Source organism: Anabrus simplex, chromosome 1, assembly GCF_040414725.1.
Source record: "Anabrus simplex isolate iqAnaSimp1 chromosome 1, ASM4041472v1, whole genome shotgun sequence".
Lineage (NCBI taxonomy): Eukaryota > Metazoa > Arthropoda > Insecta > Orthoptera > Tettigoniidae > Anabrus > Anabrus simplex.
Window position 1 is genome coordinate 417016627 of NC_090265.1, and position 13347 is coordinate 417029973.

The 13347-nt window shown below is 36.5% G+C and overlaps 1 protein-coding gene across 2 annotated transcripts in view; it reads left to right on the plus strand.

Annotated features, from left to right (window-relative positions):
* The window catches only part of Cap-G (Chromosome associated protein G), a 312952-nt gene that overhangs the window by 206517 nt on the left and 93088 nt on the right, over window positions 1-13347 (plus strand). For both annotated transcript variants that reach the window (XM_067143890.2, XM_068224995.1), the window contains one exon: window positions 5111-5262. In XM_067143890.2, coding sequence (XP_066999991.1) covers window positions 5111-5262 — 152 coding nt within the window. The remainder of the gene's footprint in view (window positions 1-5110; window positions 5263-13347) is intronic.

Below are 13347 nucleotides of genomic sequence, written 5' to 3' on the forward strand. Positions count from 1 at the left end.
AAAAAATCCACGGAAAACTCGTACATTCCTAACAGATTTCCTGAATTCGAAGTCTGTTAAGATATAGTCTGTTATGGATCTGGTACCCCTAGCCTCCCATGTGTAGCGGTGAATAGCCTTATGCTTGAAGAATGTATTCGTAACAGCTAAACCCATACTAGCACAGAAGTCCAGCAAACGCTTCCCATTCCCATTAGCTTTCATATCTTCCCCACATTTACCAATCACCCTTTCGTATCCTTCAGTTCTATTCCCAACTCTCGCATTGAAATCGCCCATTAGCACTATTCTATCCTTGCTATTGACCCTGACCACGATGTCACTCAATGCTTCATAAAACTTGTCAACTTCATCCTCATCCGCACCCTCACATGGTGAATACACGGACACAATTCTAGTCCTAATTCCTCCAAATGACAAATCTACCCACATCATTTGCTCATTTACGTGCCTAACAGAAACTATGTTCCGTGCAATGGTATTCCTGATAAATAGCCCTACCCCAGACTCTGCCCTTCCCTTTCTAACACCCGTCAAGTACACTTTATAATCTCCTATCTCTTCCTCGTTATCTCCCCTTACCCGACTATCACTTACTCCTAGCACATCCAGATGCATCCTCTTTGCTGACTCAGCCAGTTCTACCTTCTTTCTTCCATAAGCCCCATTAATATTGATAGCTCCCCATCGAATTCCATTTCGTTCGCCAAGTTGTTTCCAAGGAGTCCCTCACCTGTCAAATGGGAGTGGGACTCCGTTACTCCCATAGGTCCGAGGCTTGCTTAAAATGTTCTGAACTCAGTAGATTCATGAAGCAGGATGCTACCCTACTTGCACATAGTCCAAGTGAGGATCTCTCCTCTAACGGGTTATGGACCACCGGTGGATTGTATAGTCCTAGCCGCCTGAGCACAAGGAGGGCCAGGACTCAGAATATGTCCGAGGGGCCCACTCCCATTCCATAGCAACTGGTATCCCGTCTCTCAGGACCACTTACTAGGCCACTCAGCCGTTGCCCATGGTTCACGAACTAGGACGTGACTACAGTAACCCACAAACATGAACCACAGATGTATTCCTAAGGTAAAAAAAAAATTGGCTGATGATGGCTACTATTGATAGGCGAAACATGTACCATCCAATGTATTAATTTTATGTTAAAACTTTTTTAAGGACAAATTCTTAATTTTTAAGATTTTATTGTATTGAATAGGTGGGTGAACAATAAAAACTTACTGGTGTTATTTAATTTTTCTGCGATGCTGCAATTTTGTCCTGCAGGAGTGCTGTAATGTGCTGGTAAGTCTATTGACATCAGGCTGATGTACACAAGAACGTTGTTTATCCGGATTAAGTGGGACTGGAACTGATCCGGATTATCAAAATCTGGATAGTCCAGAAAACTAAAAAATAAATACAGCACCTGTTATATATAATATATTAACATACAGTAAGTTGTGCAGTAATGCCTTTTTTTCAATTGTACAAAAAAAATATATAAGAACACTTTTCTTACATTTACAACTCTGTTTTATGCACTAAAATATGTGTGAGCTTTTTTTGTTTTATATTTGTATAGCGTTTGCGCACAGCACGATCACGAAGATGTTTTACTAACATCAGTTCTGCTAGTGTGGTTTCAGTCTGGAATTCTAAATAGGCCATAATTCTTCCCAGCTGCATTGTTGTATCTCCATGAATCACTGTTTCTTCTTGTGGAGCGCCGGTTTCATTTTTGAATTCACGATCACTCTTGTCATTACCTGCCGAGGAACAAGAGGCAATAATTTATTCATCTGTCATTATGCCGTAGCCTGAATTACAGTAATTTTTAAACCAGTCATTTACGTCGTTCACATCTACATCCGAGCATCCGGAAATGTGTGCAAATGTGTCAAGGAACTCAGAAGAGTCCACTGTTTCCCATTCTCAATTCCAGGCGAATGCCGGGACGGTGCCTTTGATAAACGGCGGCTGACTTACTTCCAACTGCTGTCCTTAACTATCCTTGGCAGAAAAGGCATTCACAAAGAATCGACCTCTTAAAAGTACAAGTAAAAATAAATTGTTATTATTTTCGATCCGGATAAATGAGGTTCTTGTGTATTTGTGCACCTCAAGTACCACCAGACTGAGCCGGAATCGAACCCGCCAAATTGAGCACAGAAAGTCAGCACACTACCACCTGAGCTACACAGCCCTAACCCTTTGTGCCTATAGGTTTGTGTATTCATTGTTCTGATGAGAAACATGACGTAGAAGAAAAACTGTTATATCATTCACTAATGAGGACAAAATTGAACTACTTAAAAAAGACACATTAAAACTGTCCCCAGCAGAAACATATTAATGAGGTTTCACTGTGTTTTAAAGGTGGTAACTCTTAACTAAAATTTTAGTATTTATATTTCATAAACACCCCCCTCTCTCTCTCTCTTTCTTCTTAGTTTTTCTCCAGGAATCGGGACCATTCTTTGTTCTTCAACCTTTACCTTCCGCAGCAGGAGTAATATTCTCCATGATCCTAATACACTGTATTCAGAGCACAAAACTGCATGAATTACTAACACAGTTCAAGAACAACTGACATAAACCACAGGTAAATTGTAGCGTGAAGTTGCGTGCTGAAATTGTCTTTTTCTATTGCTTCAATGTATAACTGCAAGTGCCGTGGGTAAGGCGAGTTATGAAACATTAGCCTAACATTATTGACAGATATATATGGCAAAATGCAAGTTTTGGTGCTTACTTTCATGATTATCACAAATCTAACCAAGAAGGCAAGGCTACCTCTAACTCATTTCCTTTCAAAATTGGATAAAATGAGTTTTGGAACAAGACTGTCTTACATAATCAGTAGACTTCTTTTTTTTTTTTTACTGGTAAAAATATCACATATCACTTCAAGGAGAACAACTGTGTCTTAATCTTAATTGCTACATTATAAACTTGTGAAAAGAGCTTTCCGTGTACTTAAATAGGTCTATGTAATATGCATTAATTATATACAGAGTGATTTAACACATTGCACAGAAATTGAAGAAGCCCATACGTAGCATATAGGGGTTGAAAATAACTTTTGAATCGGGACATGTTATCCAGGACGAAGCCTTGTGTTAGGGCAATCCTGGGAATGTTAGGAACGGCATAATGGACCATTTTTATTTTTTGCAAAACCGTTCTACATCCTAAATGATGCAGAACTGACAATCAAAGAAGTATTAGTTGTTTATGCAAACAGTGAATTTAGACACTGACACTGAAAATTGTTTACAAAAGCTATTTGAACTGTCACTCACCACATTCAATGCAGGCATCACTGCTTTTGTAAACAGCATTCAGTTTCTAACTTAACTGTATGCACAAACGGTTACTTATAATTTCATTGGTTGTCAGTTATGTGTTGCTTGGGAATATTAGAGAAAAATAAAATAAATTGTTCATTGTGTTGTTTCTGACATTCCCAGGCTTGCCTTGATGTTGGGTTTCGTCCTAGACTATATGTTCCTTATTTGAAAGTTGTACTTTTAACCCTTCTATGGACTATTTCAGGTTCTGTGCAGTCTTTTGAATCACCCAGTATAAACTACTAACTTACTTGTGCTGTATATAATGGAGAAACTTCCTTATTTGTGTTTGGATCATTTGCATCATTATTCCCTTTCTATATTCACAATTTTTCCCTCTCCAATTCTCCTCATCCATCACCCTGTTTTCATTCAGGTCATTTCACCTTACGCTGTTCTTAATCCACCGAGCTCGATAGCTGCAGTCGCTTAAGTGCGGCCAGTATCCAGTAATCGGGATATGGTGGGTTCGAGCCCCACTGTCGGCAGCCCTGAAGATGGTTTTCCGTGGTTTCAGATTTTCACACCAGGTGAATGCCGGGGCTGTACCTTAATTAAGGCCACGGCCCGTTTCCTTCCACTTCCTAGGCCTTTCCTATCCCATTGTCACCGAAGACCTATCTGTGTCGGTGCGACATAAAACAAATAGCAAAATAATTTTTTTTTTTTAAAGTTCTTAATCCATTCTTATCTATCATAATGTGGATCTTCTTCTCACTATCCTTCCTATCATTTTTATTGCCATTGTCTTGGTATTCTTTATTGAAATGGCGTATGGCTTTTAGTGCTGGGAGTGTCCGAGGACATGTTTGGCTCACCAGGTGCAGGTCTTTAGATTTGACGCCTGTGGATGACCTGCACGTCATGATGAGGATGAAATGATGAAGACGACACATACACCCAGCCCCCGTGCCACCGAAATTAACCAATGATAGTTAAAACTTTCCAGAAAACTAAGACTTCACTTGAATTTAAATGTGCAACACGAGTCCAGTCGTCAACCTAGACTTTGGCATCAAGAAATTTTAAACGATATAACAATTATTTTTTTCATTTGTTAATTTTAACATATTCTGTCATATTTATTGTAACTTATGTATAAGGTTTTTACTTGTATGTCATTCCACTACCATCAATCCTCTTGTTCATCCATTTTAATTTAGTTTGTGTCTTTTACTTGCAATTTCAGCTAGGCTGATGATGGTCCAAAAATGGACCGAAACTAGTACCTGACACTATCATATTGTAATGTTTTGTTAAGTGTTGAATGATTTTTAAGTATTGAGAAGGTGGAGCAATAAATCTTGTATTCATTTTAAGTTAAAATTCCTGACCCTGCCAGGAATCGAACCTGGGACCTCTGTGACCAAAGGCCAGCATGCTAACTATTTAGCCATGAAGCCAATCTGGCATTCTTTATTAACTGAATATGTCTGTATCATCTCATTTTATTTTACTCCATTTCGTTATTGAACTTTCCCGTCTTTATTTCTGTATGTCTTCATTCTTCATTGCTTACATTGCCTTCTGTTCTATATTCTCAGAAATCTCAGTAGTTGGGTCTGAGTTGTATATGCTGTATTAGGTTCTGTATTGTGCTTTGTTCACTTTATTGGTATATCTTTATTCCATAAGAGATTTTGTACTCTATGATACAAAATACCTCCAGGTTGTCTCCCCATGCTGATTTCCAAAATTACTACAAGTATGGTGAAGATTAGTTTAATATATAAAACTCACAAACTTTATTTTATCTCTTGTAGATGAGGCGAAGAGAAAGAGGCGACTCTTACATGATGACACTGATGTCTTTGAGGAGAAAAGCAATGATAGTGTTGCAAATGAAAGCTTACAGGATTCCAGTTCCAGCAGTCTTAATCTGTTGTCAATACTAACCACTTTATTGGATAACACTGTGAGTATTGTGCCAAAGTAAAAATATTACAGAAATGATTTGCACCTGAATTCACATTTTTGTGATCTATTTATTTCTGTCTTGAAAAATTATGAGCGTATATTGTTTTTATACATTCAGTGATTTACTATTACTATATTACATCTGAATTACTAAAATATTGTATTCTCAGGATCAGATCTCCTGTTTTACCCCTCTAAAATCTTCTAGAGACTTTCTTCAGTGACATGCTTTACTGACTGCTTGTCAGCACAAAATAATGATCATCTTTCCTATTTGTGCCGTATGCCATTGCTGGCGAGATGTATTGTTTATAGTGCACTATGTTTTCTGGTATGGGTTGGAACAAATTTGTTACTTTCATTGATTTGTCTCATCCTTCGCTTTGACAATATGAAAGTGACCAAAGTATGAGTAATGCCAACCACTGTGTAGCCAGTCCCATTTGCAAATGGTGTGAAAATTATACTTACCGTCGGTTGGAGCATTTTGTAGGCTTGGCAGACTAATATGCAATAGCAACTTCTGTCTTGGTGAGGAAAGCAGTGGCAAACTTCCTCACTCCTCATTTCCCTTGTATGCCTCTTCAGAGATGCCTAAGCCATGTATGACAGCTAATGGCAGAGCTGTAGAGAATCCAATCAACCTTTGAGCTGAGTACTCAACTACATACATACATACATACGTACATACATACATACATACATACATACATACATACATACATACATACATACATACATACATACATTTATGCAGTAGATTTCTACAGAAACCATGATTGGTCAAGATCTTATTTAAATCACATGCCTTCAGGTTAGTCAAATCCCAGTAGAGTAAAATGTTGTAGAAAATGACAGTATAACAGAATGTTCAGAATTACAAAATTATTTTGATGCCCCTTCCCTTTTCCTTATTTAATGTGTGTTAAAACATTCCATTTTAACAAATATCAACGTTCAACATGACAAATTAAAATTTTGCCCTTTTGCCTATATTTAATGCCATTTTTTCAAAATATAATTGAAATTCATTGTGTATTATAATTATTAAAAATATTTTTTTTATTACATAATTTTATTATTCAGACGTCCGGCTCCATGGCTAAATGGTTAGCGTGCTGGCCTTTGGTCACAGGGGTCCCGGGTTTGATTCCTGGCAGGGTCGGGAATTTTAACCGTGATTGGTTAATTTCTCTGGCGTGGGGGCTGGGTGTGTGTTTAGTCTTCATTATCATTTCATCCTCATCACGACGCGAAGGTCGCCTACGGGAGTCAAATCAAAAGACCTGCACTTGGCGAGCCGAACATGTCCTCGGATACTCCCGGCACTAAAAGCCATACGCCATTTCATTTCATTATTCAGACAATATAGTATTTATTTTCCATAACATGCACGTGATTGTTTGAGCAGGATATCGATTTGAAAGTAACCAATAAGCTTTGCGTATCTTTCAGTGCAAGGAATCACAATGTTGGCTGAGTGGGAGCGAAAATTTACAATCAACCAATGATAAGGATTTCGTATCTCTACCGTACTATTTTGTTTATTCTTGTCACATCATATGTTCATTATTTATCTTTCATTCATAAAGAAACATGTTTATTCGTTTGCCAGCAATTAACACTGAAGAAAATTACAGACTATTTTAGTACTACATATAAATCAAAACTGTTTGTGACAAAATAATGTGTATTATTCATCTCTGCTAATATTTCAAATTATTGATTTAGAACTCTCATAATGTTTCAAGAAATCAATTTGACAAGATGACTGTAACTGTAACACCTAAACTATATAACTTCGGTCAACATACTTTTTGCTACATGAAACTAAAATACGGCATGATGAATGAGAAGTGTTGTAAGAATAATATTCAGTTGTTGAATATGCATAATTAATGTTACAATACTGATTCATATTGAAGTAGCAATATAATATGGATATCTTTTTGGGTATACAGTATAACCTAACCCAGGCACAGTATCTGTTATTCCGTATTGTTATTCTTTTTCTACCACTTTTCCCACACGTATGGGGTTGCGGGTGCGAACTGTGTCGCACATGTGGATTTGGCCCTGTTTTACGGCCAGATGCCCGGCCAACCCTGTATGGAGGGATGTAATCACTATTGCGTGTTTCTGTGGTGGTTGGTAGTGTAGTGCGTTGTCTGAGTATGAAGAGGAAAGTGTTGGGACAAACACAAACACCCAGTCCCTGGGCCAGGAGAATTAATCAGAGGCGATTAAAATCCCCGACCCGGCTGGGAATCGAACCCGGGACCCTCTGAACCGAAGGACTCAGCGCTGACCATTCAGCCAATGATTCGGACCTGTTATACCTTAGGGTGCAATAAGCAAATTTAATCCATTTTCTGATTAACAAAATTTTACCATTATGAAAATAATTACGATATCCCCATGGGTTGTTTATACTGGCATTTCACTGTACTTTCTCAATGTTGCATGGCATTTCAGAACACTGTGGGAAAGAGGAAACACAGTTTCCATTGATGAGACCACCTCTCATTTTGAAGTTGGCTGGTGTAAGATTTTTTCTTGATTTACTAGTTTCATTTCCGTATTGATAGTTCACTAATATATAGATAAGAAAAGGTTCCACCTTATCAATACAATTTTATTATTAACTACAGGACCAGTTTCGACCCTAAACAGTAATCATCAGCTGTACATTGATACCTTTACATATGTCAAATAATAGTTAATGTGCCTTACTAAATGGAGAAGCCATGGGGAAGCATTATGTCCAAGCATCCAAATTGGGCATGTTTGAGAGTAAAATGGTTAATATAATACAATTCAGGTACTTAGGTGTGGAGTTAGAAGAAACAAGAACGTAGTCTTACGCAAGACGTATAAATTCTTTTCAATGAAAGTGTTTTATAGGCATTATTATAAAGGATTTTAACATGTACTGTGTATTTTAATATGTGATTTTAACAAGCACTATGTATTTTGAAGTGTTTAATGTACTTGTAATTTATAATTAAGTTTAAGTTAAGTTCCACAAACGAATTTTAGGCCTAAAAAATAACTCCACACCTAAGTACCTGAATTGTATTATATTAACCATTTTACTCTCAAACATGCCCAATTTGGACGCTTGGACATAATGCTTCCCCATGCCTTCTCCATTTAGAAAGGCACATTAACTATTATTTCACATATGTAAAGGTATCAATGTACAGCTGATGATGACTGTTTAGGGTTGAAACCGGTCCTGTAGTTAATGATAAAATTGTATTGATAAGGTGGAACCTTTTCTTGTCTATATGTTAGTAAGATTTTTGCCATGCAAATCAAGCAAAGCTTGTTGTCGATGTCATTGACCGTTAATATCATGATCGTTGTCACAGTACCTCCAGTTCTACGTGGAATCTGAACCACAGGACATGACTTTTTCGTTTTAAAATCTCATGTTCATTGGCTGGGATTCCAATTTATTTTCCACAAATTGTAGGATTCTTTCCCAAAACTCACTAAACTTCACAAAACTGCCAAGTGGTTTCAAGCCACAATCTATATATATATAAATGGAAGTCACTTTGGAGTGATCTATAAAGGTATAAAATTGAAAATAGATGTGAAGTAATGAAGCACTTTAAGGCATCATAGAAACTTAAGAACTCCTCACCGAGCTCGATAGCTGCAGTCGCTTAATTGCGGCCAGTATCCAGTATTCGGGAGATAGTAGGTTCGAACCCCACTATCGGCAGCCCTGAAAATGGTTTTCCGTGGTTTCCCATTTTCACACCAGGCAAATGCTGGGGCTGTACCTTAATTAAGGCCACGGCCGATTCCTTCCCACTCCTAGCCCTATCCTGTCCCATCGTCGCCATAAGACCTATCTGAGTCGGTGCGACGTAAAGCAACTAGCAAAAAAAAAAAAAAAAAAAAAAAAAAAAAAAAAAAAAAAAAAAAAAAAAAGAACTCCTTGCTGGAATAACTTATGACCTCAAGTTCCCTAGAAAAATCTAAAACTCCCAAGAGTCCCCAAGAGGAGCAGGCTGGTGAGTTTTGAAATTTGGGGCTCAGCATAAGAACACAAGTGTAAACATTTCTTTCACCCAGTGGGGTATATTTTTCCAAAGTGATGACCTATAGTTTTCATGGCCTTAAAAGTTTCCTGACTGAGCTTGGCAGCCCTGATAATGGTTTTCCATGGTTTCCCATTTTCACACCAGGCAAATGCTGGGGCTGTACCTTAATTAAGGCCACGGCTGTTTCCTTCCCATTCCTAGGCCTTTCCTACACCATCGTCGCTATAAGACCTATCTGTGTCGGTGTGATGTAAAGCAAATAGCCAAAAAAAGAAAAGTTTCCTTAAAGTTCTAAATTCCCCCTCCCCCAATCTAGATTGCGGCATGATCTGGCAGACAAACTAGAAAATTGAAATTTGGCTAAATTATAGCTTACAGCCTCTAACCAGTGGAAAAATTCCAAGATGTTCAAATGTTTAACTTTTTACCCTGAAAAATATCGACATAACGAGGCAATTTTAATGACGGTGCAGACCTTCATTTCGAGGTATTCGAAGGCTGAGTAGTAAGTCACAAAGCAGGTAACGCTATCACTGCTCAGTTTGGAGTGATCTACAACTTTAGGCATATAACTTTTGGTCATATCTTGATCCCTTATACGTCAGATAGAGCTACATTTCTCGATTTTAGGTAAATTTTATACTTTTTACACATATATTTTATAGTTTGACACACTTATAGGAAAGATAGAATCATCAAATTTGGTACGCAGAATGAGTGGCCATATGCGAACCAAATTTTATGATTCTAACTGCTACATACTCCAAAAAATAATGTGAGAAAACTGTACCCAAATTTCACCCTTTCAAAGTTTAACTCAATATAACCATACATGTAGGATATACAAGAAAGTGTCGTAGGACCAACCCTGTAGAGCACAAAAGGTGGTTTCTTATGGCACAATCGGTTTGTCGATTTGACATATAGTTTAGTTACAGTTAATCCCGAAATGACAGTCTGCGATTATAAATATGCATGTACTTTCGTATATCTATGTATATGTTACATTGAAGTAGATTTGTTGCAATCTAGAAAGTGGGGCCTGCCCTGATAATTAAAACCATACAAATTGATAGGGACTGTCAGTAGAGGCGTCTGCAATTGTAATCAAAACTCTGGCAGTAGCAAAGATGACTTGATTTTATAATGAGTACTTCCCAACTTGTCTCTGACTTTCAATAGGAAAGTGTGCCTCTCAGTATAAAGAAGACACCCCAATTTGATTGTGGAGTTTAGTACACAAGGGGGCATGCTATTATAATGAAAGCACCCCGACTCAGTTGTGACTGGCAGTAAGCAAGGAGGCTTGTCATTATAATAAAAACTCTCAACCTCGATTGTGACTGGCAGTAGGCAAGTGTGCCTGCAATAATAATCAAAACTCCCCAACTCGATGGTGTTTGGTATCTGGAAAAGGTGCATGGTCATTGTAATAACACCACAACTCAATTTTGACTGGCAGTAGGGAAGGTTCCTGCCATTATAATGAAAACTCCTCAACTGGAATGTGTCTGGAAGTAGGAAAGGGGCTCTGCCATTGTAATGAATAATCCCCAAATCAATTGTTACTGGCAGTAGACAAGCGGGCCCTGCCATTACCAAGGAAACTCCCCAACTCGATTGTGAATGACAGTAGACAAGTGAGCCTGCCATTATAGTAGAAACTCCCAAACTTGATTGTGAGTGAGAGTAGAAAAGTTTGCCTGCCCTTATCATCACAACTCTACAATTCGCACCTTACATGGGAAACAACGTATGAGAACATCCATGTTCCTCAGATAACTTTAAGAGACCATGCAATTTGATAAACTCTTACTCAATGTGTGCACCTATAAATCTGTTTACATTGTAGAATACCATAGTGAAGCATGGGTATATTTTCTAGTAAACACATAATTTGAAAGATCCAAAAAGAAGTAAAATACTTGTAACTAGCCCAATTGTTTTACAAATTTTTATGCAAGAATTTGTACTGTGTTCCATTGACCATGCTATTAGCAATAGGACATACAAAGAATATTTCCTCATAAAAGCAGGCATTATTTTTTTCCCCCAAAGACATCAGCTTTGTTGTTATGAACAAGTACAAAAGGAAGGCTAAACCATTAATTCATGTGTTTTACTTATTATTATTATTATTATTATTATTATTATTATTATTATTATTATTATTATTATTATTATTATTATTATTATTATTATTATCCATCGAGGAGTGAAGTACTGGAGGTCAGTCTAAGCTTAAGTAATATTTAACTGTGCTTCGAGCACTAACACTTTATCAACAAATATCACAGATATACTACTTTATATTTCTATTCAAATGATTTACATATCAAGAAATAAAATCTATAACTTGCTCAACTTTTCTTTCTTTTATCCCCATGAAGAAGAAAGTACTGATGAATTTGTTTGACACTAAAGTAGGTATGCTAAAATTTCACCCTAATTACTAGAGGGAACAAGATAAAAGAGAGAAGGGAGGAAGCAAGATATACAGATGTTGGAACCCAAGAAGTTTAAGAGTCTGAAGTTAAATGGCCATAGCAAAATTTAAATGATGAAAAGTATATGGCACATACAGTAGAAACTTGATGGAAGTTAAACTAGTTAATTTTTAAAAAAACAAAAATTTGCCCTCAGATTTTCTCACCAAATTTGGTGCATAATGATTTTTTCCTTTCATTCCCAGAAAGTTCTGTTCCTGTAATTTGCATATCGAGCACCATAAACTTCAAAAGCAAACTAGGGAGTACATGTAGATGGTTGATGTACCACATCATAGCTCCTGTTACTCTCAAATCCCATCATTTTGTGTTATGAAATAAAAGTTTTAGAAAGCTGTACAGATCAGTACGGAAAGAAAAAAGAAATGGTTCCATTGCAAGGAAGGCGACACACCACATTACAAAGAGAATTGATGTATTGAAGAAAAAATACCTCTCTCGAGCTCTCACCTCAAATTACGTAGATAAAGTATGTGACCGTATTGAGAAGATAAACCAGCTCTTCTACAATATTCTGGTCGAATACCCAGCTGGACAAGAACTAGCGATAGGCAGGATGAGCTTCTCTTTCTGTGGAGAGAGGGAGAATTGAAATAATAACATTAAGTTATTTATTAGACCACCTAATCAATACAACATCGTCTTGGATGATTTACATAAATTTGTTAACTAATAGTGGTACATGTTTCGCCTTCCTTGAAGGCATCATCAGCCATAGTCTTAACCTTAAATTAAAAATAAGCGTCTAAATAACATGTAATAATGAAATAAATTTTAAAATCTTGAAGAGATTTGAAGTAAAATAACATTAAAAATAACAATGATAGTTTAAAACTACAATGTGATGAGATATAATAGTGGAAGTATTAACAAAATTAACATTAGAAGGCTGCTAAAATAAGTGCAATGGATAAAACAACAGATTGTTATACAACAAGTAGTAAGATTGCATAAAAATAAAGTTTATAGTCTGGCGATTATAATTAGACGATGGCGAAAAATCGTATATAATCAAAGTAAAGAAGAGAGAATAAAAGTCAAAGTTAGTCGAGAGATCCGAAGTTAATCATGATCTTGAAGATAAAAATAAAATAACAAATTTTATCATGATTAACTTCGGATCTCTCGACTAACTTTGACTTTTATTCTCTCTTCTTTACTTTGATTATATATGATTTTTCGCCATCGTCTAATTATAACCGCCAGACTATAAACTTTATTTTTATGCAATCTTACTACTTGTTGTATAACAATCTGTTGTTTTATCCATTGCACTTATTTTAGCAGCCTTCTAATGTTAATTTTGTTAATACTTCCACTATTATATCTCATCACATTGTATTTTTAAACCATCATTGTTATTTTTAATGTTATTTTACTTCAAATCTCTTCAAGATTTTAAAATTTATTTCATTATTACATGTTATTTAGACGCTTATTTTTAATTTAAGGTTAAGACTATGGCTGATGATGCCTTCAAGGAAGGCGAAACATGTACCACTATTAGTTAACAAATTT